At 46.7% G+C, this 24,827-nt stretch overlaps 1 protein-coding gene across 7 annotated transcripts in view; it reads right to left on the reverse strand.

Moving 5' to 3' along the window:
- SLC4A4 (solute carrier family 4 member 4) overlaps positions 1 to 24,827 on the reverse strand; it is a 179,576-nt gene that overhangs the window by 139,933 nt on the left and 14,816 nt on the right. For 6 of the 7 annotated variants that reach the window (XM_065634421.1, XM_065634420.1, XM_065634425.1 and 3 more), the window contains exon 2: positions 3,647 to 3,720. In XM_065634421.1, the coding sequence (XP_065490493.1) occupies positions 3,647 to 3,720 (74 nt within the window). Of the gene's footprint in view, positions 1 to 3,646; positions 3,721 to 17,288; positions 17,320 to 24,827 lie in introns of those variants that run through there. The other variant, XM_065634423.1, reaches the window with a different exon arrangement.

Consider the following 24,827-nt stretch of genomic DNA (forward strand, 5'->3'; position numbering starts at 1 on the left):
TTTTCTCACACAGGAGGTTCAGCTCAGGGCAGTGCCTCTTCCCTTCTCCCCAGTCGAGCCCACATTTTCTCACTTGCTTTCCTTCCCCACTCTGAACCCGACCCAGGCAGATCGCTCGTCTCACCGAGTCACATTTCTGGGGCACTTCTGTGCAACATCACTGCTGGCCAGCAAAGCAGCTCTTCGTCCTCAAATGTGCTCAGTTAATTGAGTGAGCCCCTTCGCTGGCATAGACACAAGGGAGTAAAAAAAGGGAACAGAAGCATTTCTGAATGTCAACAGCCGATATCACTAATAAAATAGCAACACACTCCAGCGTAGGACCAGACTGAGGTGCCATCTTAGCAAAGCGTTAAACAATCTCTGGAACTAAGTCAAAGGACATACTTTTGTCAGGTATGTATGGTTTCTATCAACATCACATTTACTCAGCGAGGGCATGACCGACAGGTGCCCCACGCTGAAAGTGTCCCAGCATCCTACTGACCAGAAATGCCTGTTTTTCCCTGTCCTTAAAAAGCCAAGTCCTTACCTCTCCCCCACACCACTACAAAATCAAATTAGCCACTGATGTGGTAATTGAGAGTCCTGTCTCCATCCCACAGACACAACGTGAGGTTATCAGCTACCAACAGAACACCACGCTGCTTCTCTCTTCTCGCAAAGAATACACAAAGGTTGATGCTCACAGGGACAACTTTAAAATTCCGTCTTCGTTCTACATCAAGCAGACTCACAAGCAACAAAAGCAGCCTGCTTCCTAAGCAGGTTATAATGTTTCACGGGGGGGGTTTCATTCCCTGCCGCAACCTCCTGCAGCCCGGGAATCCCCAGGTGCCGCTGCCCTAAACCCGCACTGTCAGCTCCCTTCGCATAAAGGTCACGGTTCTCCTTTCCCTAGCAGAGGGAAAAGGAAACCATTTCTCCTCTCTCCTCTGGGTTTTTTTTTCCCCTACAAGTTTGGTGAAATTAATAGCTCTAAACAGCCTTCCTGAGAAAGTTGATCAAAACTGACTGCTGGGTGAAAAAAATTATTGGGAGAGAGAGAGAGAGAGAAGAGGCAAGAGAAGCAAACGACTCTATGATAAGTATGTTGTTTCCTCATGAAAGCAAGCTAAAAATACAAGGTATAAGAAAAATAAAATACAGCTGGAGCTAACAATTCCCACTTACTGTTACCTGGTTCTGCAGAGGATGTAACTACTACAAGCTTTTTTGAAAGGCAATTTCTAAGCATATCACAAAAGCAGCTAAACGAATGGAGAGTGCTCCAGAGCCTACATCTTCAGGTCTCCAGACATATGCTCTCCTCCTTGAAACCCCTCACCTGCTGTGCAGAAATCCAGCAAAGATACTTAAAAAGCATCTGCACCAAGTGTCAATTGAAAGTCTTCCACCTGATATTTTAGCCCTTCCATTGGATATTAAACTGAAAGAGGGTAGTTTTAGACTAGATAGAAGGGAGAAACTCCTCACCATGTGGGTGGTGAGAGCCTGGCCCAGGTGCCCAGAGAGGTGGTGGCTGAACCATCCCTGGAGACACCCCAGGCCAGGCTGGACGGGGCTCTGAGCGACCTGAGCTGGTGCAGATGGCCCTGCTCAGGGCAGGGGGGCACTGGGGGAGCTGGGGAGGGCTCTCCAACCCAAACCACTCTGTGATTTTACAGTTCCTTCTATATATGCAGACTGTGACTGTACGCGGGGTGCATGTATATTAGATACACACATACGTTCAGTTTACTTATACACAGGGCTCATCTATGTGTGTAGAGTTAGATGTAGCTGAGGATGCACATCATCTGCTTTAAGACAAATCAGATCTCCTCAAAGCGCCAAAGCTTTGAACGCTGATTTGCGCTGTGGCCATGCCCCAGATTTGCCAGGTACGCTAAGAACCGAAGACAGCTGCCACAGCGTCGGCACTGCCCGCGCACACGGCAGCTCCTTCGTGGCTTAGCTGGGTCACTCACAGGGCCCGGCGAGAAGCAAGGCTCTGCCTTCAGCACAGGCAAGGGAATTAGCCGGTTACACGGCTCCAGTTCTCTCTGCAGGCTCAGACAAGTGGCTACAGTTCCCAGAGGCCTGTCATGTACAGTTAGAAATACTTTTTCCACCTCTTCTCCTTAGCCCAGCGACATGAACTGCAACTAGTCTGTTAGCCCAAGTAAATCAAATGGGGTATCTGCCCTGAAACATGGTGCTAAACACACCACATCTACAAATATTACCATTTTCACAGCACCTGCAGACAGTTTAAAAGGACAGTCCCGCAATGTTCTTCACAAACAACAACCTGTATTATATTCCTGGAGTGTTACATATGGGCCATAGACACCACAACAGCATGTGGCAATGTTTTGGACAGTAAAATACAAGAAACTCTCTCCCTTCTCTCCCCTCTCAAATGTTTTTGCTGTGCCCAAGTATCAATTATTCTACCAGCAAAGGGCTAATACAAACCCCGTCATCCTGACGCTGCAGACAGCAAATGGCCTAATTAAACCCAACACCATAATTTTTAGATACCGAGCACAGATTTCTTCATACAAGAAGGGAAGAAAACACAGGCTTTTTCCTGGAAATGGCTGGTTTGATTTGCTGGAAGTGTTCAAATCCACCTTTTGGAGACTATTTTCTTTCACACTTCTTGATCCTTTACTGTCCATTAGCAGTGACCATGACACGGCTGTAACCCTACACCTTTGGAAATATTTCAAACCAAAAAGCCCCAGGTGTTTGTTTGCAAATACAGAAATTAGAATAAAATTACCTACCACAGTCAAGAGGGGAAGGACAGCACTGTGAGCTGCAATGCTGGCCTCCTTTCCCTTCCAGGTAGAGTATGTACCTACAGCCCGCTCCTCCTTCTTGCCCACTACTTTATCAAGCATATGGTCAACTAATTCTCATAAAACAAACAAACAAAGATGCTGCAAATATTTCCTTCCTATCGGCTCAGTAATTTCCCACAACCAACCTTAAAAACCTAAACTCCTTTAGATTCCTTTAATCTTTGGGATTTCACAATATTTTTAGCCAGAGAAAAAAATAAACACACTTGCAAAGGAATCTGCTCTTCTCCTAACAACTAAGGAAACTGTTTACTCTGTTCAAAAGTTCCTCTTCCATGGGGAAAACCTTATCTTTATGCCTCCTAAGCTAAAAGGATAACCCAGGAAAACATCCACTCACTGCCTTATGTCCACCCTGACACTGTACAAATTCTGCTGGTCTTTCCAGTTCGCTTCTCCATCTGCGACACCTGCCACCGTATTCCAGCACTTCAGTGTCCTGGTGATATGCAAGTGTTACCAAGACATACAAGAAACTTTCATATAGTAAAGAAAAACTAATAGCCCTGATATTTCACAGCCCCTGTCTATGCAAGGCACAGCAAACAGGATTTTGCGGGAAGTGGATATGTGTGCCAGCAACATATAACATTCACTCCCGAATTGAAAAAGAGGATTTCTTTAAATTTAAAAAGTCAGTTTCACCCCAGCTAAGCTTACCGGCGTTTCAGTCAGTTTTAGGATTAATTACCCAGCACAACAACGGTGCCCTTTTTCCCTGCTACCCAACTGTGCCCGTCTCACAGACAAACTGTGACGATGCCCTTTCTGCCCAGCAGTCCAAGGTCTCTTACCTTCCACCTCTTCTTCATCGCACACATGTTTAAGGAAGGAAGCCCCTCTATCCAGTACCGCCTCGTCCTCCATCCTATAGTAATAGAAAAGAAAAAAGGAATGCTCAGACTTCTCCTGGAGCGAGCTGCTGGAACCAGCCCAGGTCCCGGGCAGGTTAACGCGCAAGCTGTTGTTCATGTTCCTGGGGGCTCTCCTGCTCTCCGTCCAGCGCCTGCTGTTCCTTCATAGAGCTCCTTTCCAGCGGCGCTGGTCTAAGCTGGCCTCACGTAGCTCCAATTCTAACCTTGAGAGGACATCAGTGGTGACAGGTGTGACAAAGGTAATCCCAGCTAGAAGCTTTTTTGTCGTTTCTTTTTTTTTTTTCCCCCTCCTCCTTTTTCCTTTTTTTTTTCTGAAGAGGCCGTAATGCACACAGAGGCAAGTTTGGGACTGCCTATGCAATAGCCAAGAGTTTGTGGAATTCCAGTTTCCCTTTAAAGTTCTTCTACAAGACCTCAGCTGCAGAACCACATACACGAGCACACACACATAAATACACAGACACACGCGTTCGAATCAATGCACAGTGGGAGCCCAGGCTTTAGCCAGGCTCTTAATACCAGCAAAGCACACTTGTCTGTTCTGTTGAGAGGCAAGCTTTGTGTCACATGTTGGCCTTACAGAAATCTGACATACGAGGATTATCCAGAGACCAAGCTACAGTTAAGTCGGACCATCACAGCAGTCATTTATGTGTGTCACCCATTCATTCATCCTTTTGGGAACAGATTTTAGTAGCTGCCTTCTTTCCCCTCCCCTTTTCTCTCTACCTCTTATCCACTCCTGTGTGTAGAAGAGACTCCCAATTCTACATCTCCGTCACGAAGTCCTCCTGTGGCACTGCCCAGAGCTTCTGCTGCTGTATTTCACACACAAAATAAGACCCTGTGCGCTTCCCAAGGGTTCATCTGCAAATACACTTTTGACAAGCAAATACAAAATTGGTAAAATAACAGAGAAAAAAAAAATCTAGCTGTATTAAATAATCTTCCATATCGCTTAGAGGCTAAGCACACATTTGCTGCTTGTTGCAGGCAAGTGTGGGTAATGATCAAAACCCAATACCTTTTCCTTATGTTCCCCAGGTAGAATAGGGACAAACTCCGTACAGCTAACGCAAGGAAGTGTTTGGCCACAAAAGAAAGTACCAGAGCCCTCACTTTCTCACAGTAGTAGCTGTTCTCCCACCTTGGCCAAGTTTTCCTCCACTAACACGTCACTGGCCCCATCCTTGGGTCTACGTCCGCAGCTCAGCTCCCATGAATGAGTCTGAGATATTCCAGATAAGAAAGAACAAAGCAAAACCAGGTCAGATTCAAAACCACTAACTCACCATACAGAAATAATTTTTTTTCATTTGGATTATCGGATGGCAGCAAATACTACAGCTCCACATGCAAAAGAAACCCATGAGTGTAAGCTCCAGACTAAGTTTAGGTCCAATTCAGACATTTCCAACTCAGCTCACCTCTCGTTCACACAGGCTGTTTCTGCCCGCACTGTCTGCAAGAGACCTGACAGCCAGACCATTTGAAGAACAAACTTCTGAGACTTAAGCAAAGTACCATTTTACAAGCAGCTGTTGCCCTGCGTGAAGGGGTTAGAAGTATAATACTTCTTGCCAACAAAACTCACAAAGCCAGTACTCAGGCATGCACACAGAAGCCTTCCCCGAAAGCTCGAGTTCTTCATTAAATTATTCAAGGCTATTTATCCATCTGCTCTAAGGCAACAAAAGGGAACATATTTCATGGCTGCTCTTGCCTGTTTGCAACCGTTGCGAAGGCACACCCCAGTTTTTATTTTTTTTTATTCTCCCCCAAAGCAGCACAGTAGCTACTTGCTACGAACACAACTAAAAACATCTGGAACAGATGGGGCTGGATTTCCAGACCAAACACAAACCACACGCGCTTCATTACTCCGTCAAGTCTGTTCTTACAGTTTTGCACGCAACATGCCCTGGCATTTGCCTTTATTCCCTGAGCACCAGCACATTGGTGCTGCTCAGCACGTGTGTACGGGTACAACCATGCCAGCTTTGTGGCAGATGCAATTTCCACTGCCTGCGACGAATGCAGTGCTGAAAATCCACCGGCTGCCATGCACCTAGTAAAACCTTTGCTCGCATTGCCCACTGCGGCAGCCCTGGACGTCAGACAGGAGCCTGGGTGCTGCCAGCACCCACCTGAGCTCCCCAGTGCCGCCCTGCACCCCAAACTGCAGCACACCCTCCTGCATCACCCTGCCACAAGCTGCCCCCTATGCTGCCAGATATCCACAGCAGCACCTCACCTGTGGGACCCCATGTTTTCATTACAGACTTAGTCAAGCCGCTCAAGGTAAAAAAGCGAAGTAACATTCCATTTACAGCTATATCAAACCTTTTGCCTGTATACTAAGGGCACTTTGCTCCCTCGGACCAGGTTATCACGTTTAAGAGCTGCGCTTTCCAGCCGCAGAGGGTCGGGAAACCGCTTACGACATACTGCAAGCCTGACGCTTTTCCCGAAATGTGCGCAGAGCGGATCCGAAGGAGCTGGAGGGTTTAGAGGGCCAGGAATAGAGCTCTGGTCGCCCTGGCACGGCGCCCCGGCTCTAATCCGCAGGAGTTTAGTGATTAGACTCCCAAGCGCCACCTCCCTTGACTTGGTCTTTTCTGCCCTTCTCAGATTACTGCAGGATTTCTTGGGGCCAAAATCGAGCAAGAAACACCCTTTACGAATTTTGCACGGGGGAAATATTTCAGCCCCCTGGGATTTTTGAAATAACATGAAATGTGAGTTGTAGAAATTAAAAGCAAAATAATGTATCACAAGAAGCAACAGGGAAATCTTCACTTAGGTCTTTAGGGGAAAACTGGCAGAGAGTCCTGTCAGTGAAGCACTGCAGCAAGAAAAGGTGTTTTCAATATCTGACAGAGGAGAAAGACACACACTGGATAGACGTACGAAAGGGTGGAAAAGTTTTTAAGGCCTCTGAACAAAAATGTGACTTAGTTTAAGCTTGTTTCACTAGCTCCTTTGAGTGATGTAAAAGCATAAGACATTGAGACACTTTTTATCTAGACCCACATCCTCATTACTGCTACTCTGCAAGGTTTTATAAACAACTCTAAAAAAAACCCACAACTAAAAAATATTGAGTTTCCATTTTCAGGGTCTAGATCTGAGCAAGTCATGTACTCTGACAGAACGTAAGTGAAAAAATAAGAGCTGCTTGAGTAATTGGCCTCTCTGGGTAGATAATTAGATCTCTACCAAACATTTTTAGAAATGACAGTATGTGTCAATAGGATTTTAACTAGAGCCACACATCGCCAACCCGACGCAGCATGCGGCTCCAACGTCAATTTGCAGATCGCTCCCAGCTACAGCTCACAGAAATACTCTGCCTGACTACAAGGAAAGAACACGACCAATTTAACACTAACGGGGGTCACAGGCTTCATAATTGAGAGAAAAATCCGTATAAAATGGGCAAAAGTGAAGGAAATTAATTAGCGCAAAGCAGGAGAGAAGATGAAAAGTCTATTATCCAGCTATTCCATAATGAGCAGAGCACAACCTAAGAAATAAGAAAGCAGATTTGCCCCTCAGCTCTGTATAACTTTTGAGATAACAGCATTTATGAACATTGAACACTGGTAGAGCAAACCTGACTTAGGTTCCGAAGGAAACTGCTGTGATTCAAGACCAAATTTTTTGTGGCAGGTTAAAAAAACTAAACAAAACAAAACACCACACAAAACCAACTTAAACTCCTTGTCTCCTTCTCCTTAGCTACACTTGTCTGACGGTCTCTATTTCGCTCCTCGCATGATAAATTCTTCCTGTAGGTCTCCTTGCTGTAGCACCAAACACTTGAGCACGTCCTTAAGCAGGGTAAAGCAGCAAGTAGCCTCGGGTTTGTTGTCCCCCGCCTAAGAGAGCCTGGCAGCGCACCGGCCGGGGCAGGCGAGGAGATGGAGTGCTGCCACCTCCCGGGGCTTCCCCGCTGACAGCAATCAGCACCAGCACTTTTTATAACTGTAATTTATGAGAGCAGAAGAGCGAAACTAGTGTTTGGCATAAATAAAGCAGAACAGCTCATGTGGCAACGCGAGCTGTTGCACGGAGATACAACTCGCTCAAGTGAATAAACACATAACATAGCTGGGGAGTGAGAAACAACAGTTATATACTTGCTGATAAGCTTTTACGATTCTGATCACTTCAAATGCCTTCTGCAATCAGGAAGAAACTCCAAACTCTGGACTGAAGGAAAAAAAACCAGCCCACAAACAAAACAAATAAAACCCACACACCGGAGTCAGCTCTGTAACCGAAACGGACAGCATAACACATAGCCCATGTGAAAGTCAAGTTTGAAGAGCAACCCTTTTGCAACAGCAAAAGGGTACAGGGTACAGAGTGTGTTAACAGCTTCAGGGAGCGGAGAGGGCTGCGGACGTCGGGGTCGCGGAGCAGAGGCGCTCACGGCCGGACGGCAGCCCCGGCACAGGGCTGTGAGGGGCCGCGTCAGGCGTGGCCAGCACGGCCTGCTGCCCGGCCCCGCGCCCCCGCAGCGGCCGTGCACGAGCCGTCCGCGCTCACGGGACAGGCGAGCGGAGTAAGGTCTTCATGAGAATCGACCGCCCACGACTGCTTCTTGGAGCCTGGCATCACGTACCCGCCAAGGGCTTTTCCACAGAAAACCGTCATCTGTAAAATGTAGTGGGGGCACGAGCGATGGGAATGCTGGGGGAGGATAAAAGACAAAATTAACGGTGCACCGGGCCTCGCTGGCAGAGCTGTTTGGCAGCTCTCACAATCCCGCCAGGATTACACCTGAATCCGCGTATACACAATTCCCCCTCACCATTTACCTCCCAAATCTCCATCACACGTCATTTTTCCACTTAAAGGCCGACACAGTTTTCAGCTGAGGAGACTCCACGTGTCCCAGCCGAGCAGACAAGTGCCGTTGGCCGGCCCGTGCGCCGCGCTCCCCGCTGCGGCAGCCAGCGCACAGCCAGCCCGGGCACGCCGCGCAGGCCGCGCGCCTGCTAACTGCAACCAGGGCTCGCAGAAAGAAACGCAACGTGGCTGGCAAGAAACAGCCACAGGACAAGGCCAGCATCGCTCCGCGCTTCTCCTCACAGGGTGCAAGAGGCCGTGAGAAGCAAGCTGGCACGCCAAGCCCGGCACAGGGCCGAGGTCCTCCACCACAAACACTGCTGGTGACCTTCGACAACAGGCGGAACACCACGGCCATCAGCCGGACCCGGAGATCACTCAGACCGGATGCGCAGGGCCTGGACCTGAGCAGCGCGAAGAGCCACCAAAGGCTTCCCTGCCGGGGATGACCGGTGCCTTCACCGAGTCACCGAACTTAGAAGCCAAGCAAGCATGTATGTTTGCACACATAGCCAAAATAATGAGGCCGCATCTGGAGCACTGTGTCCGGTTCTGGGCTCCCCAGTTTAAGAAGGACAAGGAATTACTGGAGGGAGCCCAGCGATGGGCTACAAGGATGCTGAGGGGTCTGGAGCATCTTTCTTATGAGGAGAGACCGAGAGAGCTGGGGCTGTTCAGCTGGAGAAGAGAAGCTGAGAGGGATCTGATCAGTGGTTATAAATATCTCGAGGGTGGGTGTCAAGAGGACGGACCAGACTCTGTTCAGTGGTGCCCCATGACAGGATGAGGGGCAACGGGCGCAGACCGAAACACAGGAGGTTTCCAAGGAGAAACTTCTTTACTTTGAGGGTGCCAGAGCCTGGCCCAGGCTGCCCAGAGCGGGTGTGGAGTCTCCTTCTCTGAGACATTCAAACCCCCTGGACCGACCTGTGTGACCTGCTCTGGTGACCCTGCGTGAGCAGCGCTGGGCTGGGGATCTGCAGAGGCCCTGACACCCAGCCAGGCTGGCATGCTGGGATTCAACAAGCTAAACAGGCTTCTTCTGTCAACAGGCTGCAGAGAGAGAGAAATAATATTATTTCTCTCTGTGCAACCTGTGGAGCATTCAGGTACTGCAATGACAGTGGCCAAGCAAACAGGAAACTAGGAAGGAGACTTGATTCTCTCGCATACACAAATGCTTGAATAAACAGCCCTAATATGACCATTTCCTCTTTGCAGGCTTCATGCATCTTGTTTTTCCCGCATACTTGCATATGGGCGCTATCACACAGAAAAATGAGCTTCTGACTATACTCAGCACGGTCTGGTTGATGCACTTTTAGAACACATTGCCAAATTTATCTTGGATGCATTTCCCCCGTCAGCTCTAAACCAGCATTTTTTTATGTGCTTTCTCAGCAAAACGTTGCAGTCACCAGGAGCAGAGAAGGACAGAAGCCTCTGCTTTCTGCAGGAATAACTGGCACTACAATGTTTCCAAGGTTTGCTGTTGCTTGCTCATGTCTCTCAAGCGTGACAGTGATGTGAGCCTTTCATTACCTGACATTTGTTAAAGGGGCTTTGGAGAAAGGAAGAGCAAAACACAGGGCACGTGCGCCCCTCAACAGCCCACGTAAATCACGGAGGCTACGCTCCGTGCCTTCCCTCCCTTGAGGTCCTTCCATGGAAGTCCCCCTCGGTCAGAGTTCTGACACGACGGCACGCGCAGGACAAGCCCCTGGCCCGAGCCAGCAAGCTCTTCCACAGCACACAAACCCAGGCCAGCCGAGCATCGCTGCGGGGTCACTGGCGCAGCATCCTCAAGCAGTGCTCACCCTGCATCCATCAGCCGGTTAACACGCCCTTTGCAAACAGCTACAAGGCCGCTTTTCACATTGCGTGCTGCTTTTTCGCCTTTCTTAAAACCACCCTCATGCTCAGTATGTTCTTGAGAATAAATCATTTAAATAGACGTATTCTCCTCTCAGTGCTTCGTTGTCCCTCAGAAACCTCATTTCTGCCTCCCCACCGTTATTTCAGACGGCGTTTTCCGCACCCTTACACTACTGCCCGTTCATTCGGCTCCACTATCTGCCCTGTCAGTAGGTTATGAAGACCTAGAGAAAAACACAGAACAAGGCTACAGGTACCTCTGATCCATCGGCCAGTGTCAGGCATCATACAAAACGCAATACAGGCTGCTTGCCTGAAATGCCCCAGTTACATGGGTTTCACTCAGGAAAATGCAGCCCATGCATTCAGTAACACTGTGCCCTGCTTTTTAGATAACAAAAAGTGGCTTTAGTACTAATGAGACATTTTTTAAAGCTGGGAGGTAACTTACATAGGTCTTGGTTTTTAATAAATTCTCAGTTAAGTTACTCCACTGTTATGTGAAATATTAAACTCTACAGAGGTGTTCTCAGGGACTGAAATTAAGTCCCATTAGAGGATTTAAACATGACTCTCAATTCCTGACTGAATCTAGTTTTCAAAAGCTCTTACTGTCTGGGACATAAAGAACTCAAAGTTTATTGCAGCTCACAGGTGAAGCCTATGAGAGCACCCTGCAGAAACCAAGGTAAGACTTATTTAAATTTATTTTGACAAAATAAGTTATATCATTTAGATTTCAATTTAGATGTCCGACAACTTCAGAAGAACTCTTTAACTTGGATACATTTCAAAAATGAAATTACTACTATAAAAAAAAGAGTAAATGAAATTGAAGCAGCTTCTCTTTGGTTCAGAAAGAATCTGGGCTTCAGAAAATGGAGAGGTTGACCCATTTAACTCTCACAGTCTCAGTGAGGAAAGTCCTTTCATCTGCACAAACAAGCAAGCAACATCATCAAAACAGAGGGAACTATCAGGAGGGACAAGGAGGAGACTGGCACTGGACCTGGGGCAGGTGTAGCAATAGAAGCCACTGTTTTCTTATGCTTAGATGACCTACCATAAAATGACACAACTCTATAAAAACGGATAAAGTCAGGTGCCTGATTGTTTTCATTTCCTTCATCGTAAAAGAAACCAGTGAGTGGTGATCTGAGCAAAACCAGCAAGGAGAAGCCCACATTTCATTCCAGCCTCTCTCCAGCGGGGCACCTGGTGCTGACACCTTCCACGTCCATCTGCTGTGTTTAATGTAGCTGTAGAGCCAGGACAGGGCGAAGAGACACTCCGAAAGGAATTCAAGATTGCGCTTACGTAGGAGCTTTACGAGATGACCCAGTGGGAAGACGTGATTTCTCACTGCAAATGTTATGAATAAATCTGTTCGAGGCTAACATAAACCAGACGTTTTTGTAGCCTTTTTTCGGCAAAGCATGAAATACAAATCACAAAGTGTTCTCTAGAGGCAGAATGGTGTCAGGTTTTAAACCCACAAGCAGTAGCGAATTTTTCCTAAAAATAATTATTTCAAAACAGCCTGCAGGATCTGGGGGTTTTTTGCCATTTATAAATGTGACAATGTCACATCCTGTGATATTTTTGCTGTCGTTTCATGCCTTACAGGCAACTTTTTACTCAAATATGTTTTTACACATCCAATTGCCTATCCCTAAATATTTTTTCAGTTTTGCATACTAATAGAAAAAAAGAACAGAGATCAATTTTGGCACAAAGTAGTTTTTAAAGCTCCCCACCTGCTTCAAATCATTTGCTTGGAAAAACAGGGTTGGCAAATTCTTAGTAGTAGCTCAAAAATGGGAAAGTGGTAGGAGGAAAAAGCGCGTTTCAGGAGTGGGCTAAACAAGAAGGCTAACGTGGAAAGATGACTTCAAGCCACACAGGGTATGTTTGCCTCACTTAAAAAAATTAGGCAGTGTACAATAGATGTATAATAGAGTGCATGACTCGAGGCTCAACAAACCTTGGATGAAACTGCTCCAGAGTGCTGTTTCACGTAAGCACTTGTGCTCCTCAAGTAAACCCAGGTCTATTTAAAAACAATCTAGTTTTATAAAGCAGCTGCTCCTTGTTCAAGCCTCATGTAAGAGCTCTTCTAAAGAAACCTGTGCCTAAGTGTATTGTGTCCTAAGACCAGGTACCAAGGACCAAGCACTACCTGCAATATTACAAGCATGTATTTTACATCAGCTCAGCACACAACATTAAAATAGGTGCAGACTGTAAAAATATCTAACAGAGAGGGGATCTGTACACACATATATAAACATACGCAGATAAATAAACCTAGACAACACAACAGCAACTACAGGAAATCTTTCCAGCATCTGCTGAATATTGCCTGCACAGTCTCAAAAAGCAAGGTACGGATCGAATGGACCCGACACAGTGTTTCCTACCTATAGACAAGGATGTCAAAGTGGGTCTCAGTCTTACCAGGCTGCCTTTTCAAAGAAAAAGGTGATGTGAAACGGCAGTTCCTGGGTTTAGGTCCTGTTCCCACGTAGCACGAGAACAGGCAGGTGTGTACGATGCGGGGTGGGGCAGCACAGCCAGTGCCACCATTAAACTCAGACCTGGTTTTAACAACCAAACCCTTTCAACCCCGGCTGCCCAGCAAGCAGCTCCTGCGCTCTTCCTCCCATGGGACTGTTTTGGGGGGGAAGTCTCTTCTTCATCACAATAACCCCCAGTACACTAAGTGCACCAGACCAGTTTACATCATAATTTCACTTCTGCAATTACAGCTTGGAGCTTTTTCCCTTCCTTCAGGCTTCATACTGTCAAATCCTAGAGCAGCACGTTTTCCTCCCCATCACCTCCCCAAGCATCTCTGAGACGCTTGAGTCATTTTAAAAGCATCACAAACCTCTGGAGCACCGACATGACTACCATGCCAGGCCCAGCCAACAGGCAGTGCGGCACGGACGCTGCTGCTGGGAGGACCGACAATGCCTGGTCTGGCACAAAGCTCCCCTGGCAGAGGTTGGCCCCAGCGGGCAGAAAGCTGGGCTGGATAAAACGTTTTGGACACATCTGAAGCCGCCAAGGGAGCTGATGCACTTTCAGCACTTCACAGAGTGCAGTCACAGCATTTCTGATCCAATTCTCGGCGTTCTGAAGTGGTAAGCGGTTTCATGATCTGCTGGTTTCAGAAACGATAGAGCAGAAAGGATATTTTTAACAAGGATGATGTCAGTAATCTGCTTCAACTCCCAACCTTATACAGAGTCCACGTGGCAAAACCGAGCAGCACAGAGCTGCGCTACCCGAGCAGGAACTTCTCGAGGCGTGCTCATCACCGAGACCCTCGTGCAGCTATGGTGTGTGCTGCCAGCTACGGACTGAGACCTGCAGAAAGCGCACAGCAGAGGAACAGCAGTACGTCAAGGGTTTTATTAGACTTCTAAATAGTAGAGGCCTTGGCGCAAGAGAAACAAAAAAAAGAGGGGGGGGTGTCAATCTCTGCAAACTTTTAACTGTCACTAGATAAAAGTCCCTGTAAGATCATGCAATTTCTACAAGTTAGTTAGACAAGTTAATCAAAAGAAGGGACGTGAAAACATTTGAGAGCACATCAAAAGGAGAGTGATCAGAGCACACAGCTGTAAAACTGAGACAGAGGCAACGTCACCAAATCCAAATGCCAGCATACATACATAACCCAGATGGAGGAATGAAAACCTCTCCCAAAATGAGACAGGCAAAGAAAACCAGTGGGCTTTCAGGGACTGAAGCACCCCAAGGTAACCTCATCCTCACTCGAGTGGCGAGCGCTTGTCCAGAAGACTTTATAGCGCCTGTGCCCCTGGGAGATGAGACAAAATTTCTGCTGGAGAAGGTCACTGGCATCGGTCCCAGCGCACACATAAAATGCTAATTTAATAACAGTCAATCAGAACTAATGCAGACCTGATAGCCAGAAATGCAAACAGCCAATTTTCAGCCTAAGTGCCCTATTTGCCTTCACCAACTGCAATGGGGTGGAAAAATGACAAAACCAAACAAGGGGAAAAAAAACCCACACAGAAACACAAACCAATGCAAGTTTACTGAAGATGAAGAAACAATATTTCCAGGGAGAAGAGCAGAGAGCAATGCAAACCAAAGTTATTTTAAAGCCATCTGAGAATGAACTGAAATAAAGAAGAATGTCCTCACTTCACCAATTTAAGCTCCAGGCAGAACAGCAGCAGGTGGTCAGTCCCAGCACACAGCACCAGGAACGCCGGGAGCCATTCCGTCTCTCCAGAGCGCCAAGTACCGAACACAATCTGATTAGGCCGGCACAAGCCCCAGCACCCAGGGGAGGCAGGTCCCTTACGAATCGCACCCATGAGGATCACTCCGCAGAAATGGGACTGCAAGTGACAACTCCCGTGTGCGTCGCCACAGCAGATGCACGATCTCGTTCAAGGACAGCAGTCTGTGGGGCATTTCGCAAAGATGGACCCAATTTCAAGGCAGGTCCACCTTTTTGAAGCACCCTGTATTGTGCCTTCTGGGAGTTGTCTTCTTCAGGCTGTTGGGACAGAACCGAGCACGATCGATTCCCAGCTATCACTAATCAGAATTATGCTTACACACAGAGAAACCTTTCTACAACTCAAAATTTGACGTCATGATATCAACTGGGCAGATACATATGTGCTTTTGCCAATATTATCAGACAAAGAAAATAATAGTCATAGGGCACCAATGGCCACTGGGACAAAAGACAGTCCAGGGATTACGGTCTGTCGCGACTACCTGCGTCACAGCAACACTATCAGTTGATAGAGTAATGAGAGCGATACGTCGCAGTGACCCACTTACTGCCTTGACTTCTACACACAGCGCCAGTGCAGAGCAGAACAAGCCCGTGATCTTTAAACTTGGACCTGTAGACTATCAATCAGCCATTAATAAGAGTCTGGCCCAGACCACACAGGGACGCCTGATTTGCTGCGGTTTTGCTGCATTAGTCATTGAACAAAGCGACCAGGACACCAACTTCCACAGAAGGAACATGACACAGCATAAAAGCAGATTGGTATAAGCCGACAACGCATGATCCTGCATAAGGTCAACCCATTTAGAAATGTTCAACTCACTTTACCAGCACAATCAGTTTGCTACTGGATTGGCATTCTGCTTCATGGGAAAGTCATGCTCTTAATTTGGTTCTAAGTGCCCTAAAGCTGAATTTACTGTATCTTCCAACCACAGCCAAAAGCACATAACTGAACTGCTGAGCAGGCAGCTCCCAAGTTTTAACAAGACTGTCCTCTGGACAACATCCATCCAAGGGCAGTCCAAAACAGACTTACTCATGACTAGCCTAAAACACGACTGAGAACAAAACCGTAACCCAGAGCTTAAAAGCAGTTTCTTGCCAGAAAGTGTTCACAACTGCTTCTCACAAGCTCCTTTATGGCGACCCATTGCCATGGCAAACTCTGGCAGCAGCACAGTGATGCCGACAAGCAGCACTGCCGCAGAGGTCCTGGGTCCTCCAAAGTGACCTGAAAACTAGTGTCATGACTAATAAGCTTGTCCAGAAGACCAAGCAGGTTTCTGGAAAAGAAAATATTACTTTAGCACAGGTATTTCTTTCAGATGTCGTCTGAAAAACCTCATCCACTCTAGGAATGGACTTTGAAAACAATTTTTCTTCTAGATAGAGACAGCTTAAAAAATGAGGGCCATTTGAATCTTCCTTTACCAAAGAAAGGCTACGCAGGCTCCTCTGACTCCTGCAGCACTTGTACCGGACTCAAGCAAGTTTTTCACTAGGACGAGTTCCTCTCCCTGTATCAGCACCTGGCTCCTTCTGACTCCAATAACACAACAGGGACTAGTCCATGCACACAAACTTCCCAGACATGCCCGTAACGCTCTCTTTGGAGCGGAGGGATTTCCCAGGTTCCTGTGAAACTCAGCCCTTTGAATAAAGCTTTCAAGCCATAGCATTTTATCACAAGCAAGACATTTAAAAAATATTTTATGGTTCCCTCATTCTCTTACTTTACAGAGTTCAGGAAGAGAAGGTAAGAGTTCCTACTTCTGCTTTATCAACCGTAAACTCAAAACTGTATCAAGGAGCCGAACTTAATGCAAACGCACTCCATGTGATGCACGTGCAGGTTGATTTTAAGGAGAGCAGTTGTATTAGTGTGCGGTGCCCATGAGAGTCAGCTTACAAAGGTTAACAGGCCCGGAACTGGATGACGTGATCTGATCTAAAGCATAACGGACCAGGCTCACTTGTTCGTCTTGATCACCCGCTGCTCTGCTTTAATCCTCCTTTTCACATGCAGCTGCTTAAAAACCTGGAGGCAGATGTTCTTTGGGAAGAAACCTCAGGAAAACAACTTTTTAAACCAGGCCCCAAACACTTTTTTTGCTTTGCTAACACGTAGTCACAGAAGTACAGAAGGCTAAAGTGACTTTTACACTCTTTTTCAGGCTGGCAAGGCCAACAAAATGTTTTACTGGCCTACTGATAGAAAAAGGAGAGAGAGACATCGAAGATGAAAGCAGTTCTGCAGTCTGGATTACCTGGCCTGTCCGAGCTGTTCCAATTCATCCCCAACTCGACAAAAACGCTTCTACGGGTATTCCTGAGAACTGTACTTAGAGCAGTCCGTGCCTGCAAACCTCACTGGTCATCTTTAACTAGAAATCTCCAATCCGTAAGAGGGTACAACCATGCCCCATTCCAACTAATTTTCAACAGAATTTGGATACCAAACTATCTTTTGTCCTTTTGGTAATAAGCAAAAGAGATAAAAGGTAGTGCCTGGTGACTCGGTCAGAGATGCCTTACCCATCAGCAGCAGGCACTCGGTTAAGTGTAGCCACCTCTCGCTGAACCCAGCTTCTAAATCTTCCTGTAATCATACATTTCTTGGAGACACCTGTGAACAAAGAACTACTTTATGCCCAGCACCTAATCGCAACAGGGCTGTTTAAAGGTAAAAGGAAAATAGTCTACAGGAATATCAAACCCCAGTTATCTGCACACATTATCTTGCATTTTTTTATTACTCAGTAGAATGATTGGTCCGGGAACAGAGCCAGAGAAGTTGGGCTGATAGCACAGTTCAAGACTTCATAGACATTACTGAGAATTTCAAATTAAGGGTCATATCCCGAAGTGTCATGACCTGATGTGAAAAGCACTGGTTACCTTCACTGAACTACAACTCAAGCCTCCCAGGAAACACTAAGCTATTTGTAACACAGAGCATTACTGCATGAGGAATACTTAATGCAAAGGTGTCTTATTCACCATTTAGAATTTAAAAGGGCAGAAACAGGTTCAAGAAAGATCGCTTGATTTATAGAAAAATAACTACAGAAACTCTTAGAGTTCACAGAAACCTCTAGCACTCCCACATTCCTGTGCTGCTGAAGGTTCAGGGGACATTCAGGTTACTTGCCATGAGATATATTTTGAGCACAATGAACATCAGTTGGTTTTGCAAGGCTTTTTAATAGATTAAGTTGTATACCTAATGTTCACTGAACCGCATTGGCTCTGGGCTCTTCTAAGCTTGATCTTTAATTTCAGTAATTATTTTAAAAGCTGGAGACATGATCACCCTTTATTCAGTGTCTGGAGAGGATTCTGACACCGTAAGATATAGCTGGGATTTCCATGGAGTTGTTTTGCAGCATATTCTCTTTCAACAAAAATTATGCATTTCTTTTTTGGCAAAGAGAAAAAGATGGGTGATCCAAACAAAACTTACAAAACACGGAGCTTTTCCTTTTGCAGTAATTCCTGCTGTTTCACTGTTTTATTCATCGGTCCAGAGCGTCTGTCCCGGGTTAAACTACTGCATGATGATCACAATACCCATTCTCCTTGAGCTTATGCTGGAAACAGGAACAGTCGTGAACCTGCCCAGCGAGAGCAGGTGGCTGCGGCTGGGCGCCCAAGCCGGGGCAGGGCACCCAAGCTGGGGCAGGCTGCCCCAGCCCAGGCAGGGCACCCCAGCCGGGGCAGGGCACCCAAGCCGGGGCAGGGCACCCAAGCCGGGGCAGGGCACCCAAGCCCAGGCAGGCTGCCCCAGCCCAGGCAGGGCACCCCAGCCGGGGCAGGGCACCCCAGCCCAGGCAGGGCACCCAAGCTGAGGCAGGCTGCCCCAGCCCAGGCAGGGCACCCAAGCCCAGGCAGGGCACCCAAGCCGGGGCAGGCTGCCCCAGCCCAGGCAGGGCACCCAAGCCCAGGCAGGGCACCCAAGCCCAGGCAGGGCACCCAAGCCGGGGCAGGCTGCCCCAGCCCAGGCAGGGCACCCCAGCCCAGGCAGGGCACCCAAGCCCAGGCAGGGCACCCCAGCCCAGGCAGGGCACCCAAGCCCAGGCAGGGCACCCCAGCCCAGGCAGGGCACCCAAGCCCAGGCAGGCTGCCCCAGCCCAGGCAGGGCACCCCAGCCCAGGCAGGCTGCCCCAGCCCAGGCAGGGCACCCAAGCCCAGGCAGGGCACCCAAGCTGGGGCAGGCTGCCCCAGCCCAGGCAGGGTGCTGGGCTCGCCCGCGCTGCCAGCGAGGCCCAGGCCCGAGCCTGCCCTCCGGCCCAGGCTTGCTCACGTTGTTTCCACGCGGGCAGGCTCTCAGGCTGAGCTTTGGGGCACTTCCACAACGGAAAATTCAAGACTTACCACAAAGCCCAGCAGACCTAGCTTTTCCTTCTCGCCACTGGACACCGGCAAGGCCAGAAGTACAAGCAAGTACACCAGCAGAAACCACAAGCCAGGCTTTGAGCAGGCTTAGTGCACGGATGCTCTCTGTGCAAACCGCAGGGCCTCGAGCCAGCCAAGCTCTGAGCCGTCGGGCTTCACCCCCCCAAGCCACTCGCAGGCCTGCGCGTCGGGGGGAACAGCGACACTGCCAGGGACAGACAGAGCTCAGGACAGGACGGATCCGTCCCTCCCGCTGCAGCCCGCTTGGACGGTTGCTCTCCCACGTTTTCAGTCACACACCCCAGTGACACAAGTGATCTACTGAACTCATCGGGCATTCGGCCGTCGTCCTGTATTCCAGCCTTAGCTAAGTTTACTTCAAATGGATCTTACATTTCCATCCATACAACACAGCACTTAAAAGAGCGCTCTCTCTTTTGGAATGGATCTATTTCCGGTTTAAATGTTTCACAAAACTTTAATTCTTTCTACACCTTGGCAAGCTATCCATGTCAAGCAAAGCCTAGCATCAGGCAGATTAATACACTAGTCAAAGAAGGCATTTTCCAAATTCAAAACATAAAAAAGGGCACATACTCACCTTTTCTTCTACTAAGCTGACTAAAACCATTCTTGTGTCTAACATGAGAGAGCATATTCAGGACTGAGCTCTACTCTAGATGTGAAAATCCACTTCTCCAGGCAGAGCTGGGTATAGAGGTACCACCCTGAGGGGCACAGAAAGCGTTCTCAGAGCTCGTGGACACCGAGGGCCTAAGCTGTGGGAGACAGACTTTCCTTCTAGAGCCCCAACTGCAGCTTTGCAATATATAAAATGGTCAATTACCATTCACAAAAAGGTAGAAAATGCCAAATGCTATTTTTTCCTGAGTGAGAAAAGCATTTACACAGTTATGGGAAAATCTTTGCATATATCACATTCCTGTAGAAGATGTACTTGCTCTTAAGCAAGAACCATCTTTTCTTTCCAAGCACATTCTGGTGATGTATGTGGCGGTAATACACCAGAGACATACACTCACTCCGAAATGGAAAGCATTTGTACTCAATACTCTGCTAACAACGTCTGTCTATTCAGGACATTCTTTCAACAAAATGAGCAATGCAATCTGATGGGGCTGTGGGTGAACTCTGACTCCAAACACCACTCTCTACCACTCCTGAGTCCCTATCAAAGATGCACTGAAGACTTTGCACTGGTCCTCAACTGATTTCCAACCCCACCCCACCAGCAGCTTGCGTTTGCAATCCAGACTTTGTTCCTGCACCCCCGAGGCCCCCGTTCGATCAGTTCTCTCCACCGGTACTATCTCAGTCCACCTTCTCCTGCTGGTGCCAGTGGAGCTGCTCACACAGGGCTCAGTCAGCTCAGCACCTCAGCACAGCCTCACAGCTCAATCAGTTCAACTGCTTCAGGGCCACAAGTCACCGGTGCTCAAGTGCTTTGCAGGATTAAGGAAAAAGCTCCAGAGAAATCACCATCCCATGAATGGTAACAAAGGTTCCAGAATCAGAGCCCGCTGTACCTCAGCAGCAATGTAAACCACATCACGCTCAGATGGCACAGCTCCGGATTTCCAAGCTTTACACACCGAGGCAGATGCTTTCTGCGCTCCAGCTCCATCTATCTCAGGGCGTTCTGGAGCCTACCTGTCACCAGCATGACCAAGGATCCGGTACCACTTCCACAGAACACCACACCAGCGCTTCACCCAGGACACGGCTCCTCAAACTTGGTTTTATTCCTCACAAACGCCAGCCTAACAGACCATGAGCTGCAGAGAATTCACGTGAAATTACTGCCAGGGCACTTCCACACTGCCCTGCCGTGCCATTGAGGCTTTGGAACCAAGCTTCGTTGGGGACAGAAGAGAACAAGCGCCCATCTATTTTTTCATTGCTATTATTGTTTCTGCCTAGAAAGACACCCAGGCTGGTCCACTGAACAGAGCTACTGTTCTCTACTTGTGCTGCTTGTCTGCTGAATGCAGGGACTGTCCCATGTGGAAATGATATCACACCATTCAAATTCAACAAGACTTTGGCTGAAACCCACTTCATGAGTGCAAATTTTGCCAACTATGAGGCCTAAAAAAAAACTTGCCTGTACAATTCCCATATATGAGAAATACACTTTCATTAAACTCCAGTGCAACAAAGCTGGTTTAATACAGTCAAATGCTACTTTTCCTTAAGCTACTGAGCAACTATTTCCCAATCTCATTCTAAACACGGAGTCATATTTAGCAACTTTGAAAGATCTTTACACTTCCGTGTAAGGGTTGACAACGTATCTGAAGTGTTATATGGTCACACGTACTAGAAAAACAATTAACTTTTGCAACCCTCTGTTCAAGGTTAAGAGTTGGAATTAGAGACTGGTATCAGTCCACCCTCAATAAGTGATTAAAAGTAAGTAAAAGCATAAAAAACCTGAAAGCAGAAACACTGTATTCTTCAAATTGCACATACCATTGAAAAAGATGAGCAAATTCTGTTTCTGCACTTACTAAACAAAATAGACATGAAAACTTTAATAAAAATCATTACTTGACATGCAAGACTCCAGTCACCATCTCTGACTTAAGATTATACATCTGCATAGCCATCAAAATCAAAGAGTCTGCACGCTTTGGTCAGAAAACAGGGGCAGAAAAAGATACAATATACTAGAGGAGTCAGTTTTAAGTGAGGGGAAAAAAAAAGTTGCACATGCAAACCCACTAGGATTTCTGATGTAAGAGCAGCTCTCTGTGATAACTTGTAAAATTAAATCAAATTTCTACTGGGGAGCAATCACATAGAATTTGGGGCTGTTTCATTAATTCCATAGATTAGCAGCAGTCACCTTGCACAAGTCAAAAAATCCCAGAGGCACCATTCCCAGCAGGGCCCCCATAGTTGTGAGCACGGTTTTCCAGACACAATTCCCAGTGTCCACAGCCTGGGCACATCACCCAAATATCCAAGTGCCAGACTGAGCAGCAGGAACACTCAAACGGATCAGAACTACCAAAGTTCAAAACCACTCTCAAAAGAAAACAGCAGCAAAGAATTCTGTAGCTAATGGAAGTGAATATAACAGAGTAAACTGAAAAAGCAGTCCTTGAAATACGTCTAAAAAGGAGCAGTATAGCTAGGCCTACTCCAGTTTATGAAGAAATGCAATTTGTTTCAGTCTCTGGCTTTTCTCCTCTGAAACTCAGGCAAAATATTCACTATGGACTGTACCTTGCAGGAATTTGTTTACAAGGCGAGGAATGTGATATCATTCATCAGGACATCATCTTCCATTTCAGAATATTTTTAAATATTTTCATTTATTATGGTAACATTAGAATTGAATGAAGCAATTGTTATAATTAATAACAGAATGAAGTAATTTTAGTAATCCTCAGTTTTTAAAAAAGCCATTTGAACAATTCCCACCACAACAAGTTCAAGTTTTCAAGACTCACTTTGAGATGTGAGCTCTATGGGTCAGGAGGTAGGTAAAGACAACTAAGGTTTGTTTCAAACCAGATTTAACACACGGAATTTAGCAATCATGTATTATATAGCAGCCAAACAGAAATACCAACCTGTCCCCCTATAAATGTAACTATGTAATAAAGTAATGAGTTGTAATGCTGTGACCTGGAAGGCTTTTCTTCCCTTAAAGGATATATTTAGGAGTAGTAAATACATAGATCAGCCATATTCCCTCTGTCTATAAACACACATATATATGAAAAATTTATTTTCTATACATATAATATGTATATTTTTTAAAAATAGAGACACATTTAAAAGAAAAAATGCCCTTCAGTCTTCATCTTACTTTTGCAGCAGAATTAGCTCTGCTAATAGCACATGCTTCTGGAACTCAGATGTTGAAAGTTTGTTTCAGATGCAAATTAAAATGATTCCAATGTTGGTGATGTCAAATAATCTATTCTGATCTGCGTGGTGAGAAAAGCTATTGAAAACAGGGCCCTTTGCAATTCCCTGCGATGTGCTCAGGAGGGTCAGTCACACTCCAACAGTGGGATCACAGCCAGCCGTTGTATAAAACCAGCCCTGCTCTCCCTTCATTTACACAGCTGTAAATCTGGACAGAAATCCACAATTCCAAAACAAACACAACTGAACGCCAAGAACTGAGATGGAGGTTTCTCCAGTTTTCTGCTATTCCTCCCATAAAACTAATGCAAATTCTCCCCAATGACAACTGTGTTAGCTTTGAAAGTTACTTATTTGAAAAACAATTGCAAGAGAGTAATTCCAAGAGGTTTCTATCTCTTCTTCTCAGTTAGCGTAATCAGACAATTAAAAATCAAGAGGACAAACAACACCACAGGTCTTCCTGGCTCTGCTGGGTTTAGCAACACCTGAGCCCATGGACAACTTGCACCCTCCCAGCCCCGAAAAGGCTGGTGGGCTCCCAAGCAATTCACCTGGACTGGTCCAAGTCAACAGGTACATGGTCCTCTACTAAATGGCTTCATTTCATACGAGGTATCTTCATCATAACTCATATCATGCAGTAATTTTCAAAGCTCAGCAGTGAACTCCACATCACAGTATCTTTGAGCTCAACCTCCATGCAAGCTTTGACCTGAAAGACTATGGTCGCCCCCTGGAGCCACCAGTCAATACTAAGTCACCAAGGGCTACAGGGACGATGGGATTTACCCCACAGCCAGGACTGCAGCCGGCTGCGGCACACACTTAACTAAGCGTTTTTCAAGTTCTGTAGCTTTTCACTTAAGCCACACACTGTTTCATCACCCAATTATGGGTGCCATAATTGTCCCCAACACTGTCCAAGAGCAATAAAAAGCATTCCTGCCACAAACTGCACACAATTCTCAGCAGACTGAGTAGAAACGAGATGCTACAGCAACTCAAAGTTCAAGGGCAGGGGGAGGAAGCATTGCTTTGAATGGCAGTAGGACTTCACCACAACCTTGAAAATTTTATTACTGTATTTTCATTTCAAGCCACACCGTGAAACACACTGAAGAGAAAGACGTCTGCCTCCCCATTCAGGTTCTGTTATTTACAGGGAGCACAAAGAGCAGCTTTCCTTCCCCCGAGGTAGCACAACGGCACAGAGACGCGCTCTTTATCAATATGAACTGGAACCTGCTATTACTGCATTTCCAAAGAGCACTCCCTTTTGAGCCCTCTAAATGGATTAGAAACTGGAAGCAGCTAATTGACTTAGAACCAGAGAACATGACAGTAGTTATCGGAACCTTTTTAATTTGCTCAAAGAAAGAGTTCAAATTCTAAGTCTAATGCACAAAGAAAGTATGTGCAAGGCAGGTCACTGGAGCATGACAAGGATGCTGTCTCACAAAGCAATAAAGTTGTTTTTACCAGTGCCACAGAGGAGACAGCCCGACCCCGTAGCAGAGTTCCAACACTGCGCACCCTGTTTTCAACGACGTGGCTTTAAACCCTGTCTAAAGTCCTCTGGTGCACTCAATCTGTTAGAAGGAATTAGAGTGCAACCAGTAAAAGCTACGCTATTTTTGATAGGGACAGTAATACAAAATAAAAATTTAGGTATTTTTTAAAATCAGATGACTGGTAAATGCACACTAACAGACCCGCATGTAGGCACACAGGAGCGTCCCTTTCTGAACTCAAAGGAATGAGCATTTTCACACA

The sequence above is a fragment of the Caloenas nicobarica genome, chromosome 4, assembly GCF_036013445.1.
Source record: "Caloenas nicobarica isolate bCalNic1 chromosome 4, bCalNic1.hap1, whole genome shotgun sequence".
In the NCBI taxonomy this organism is placed as follows: Eukaryota; Metazoa; Chordata; class Aves; order Columbiformes; family Columbidae; genus Caloenas; species Caloenas nicobarica.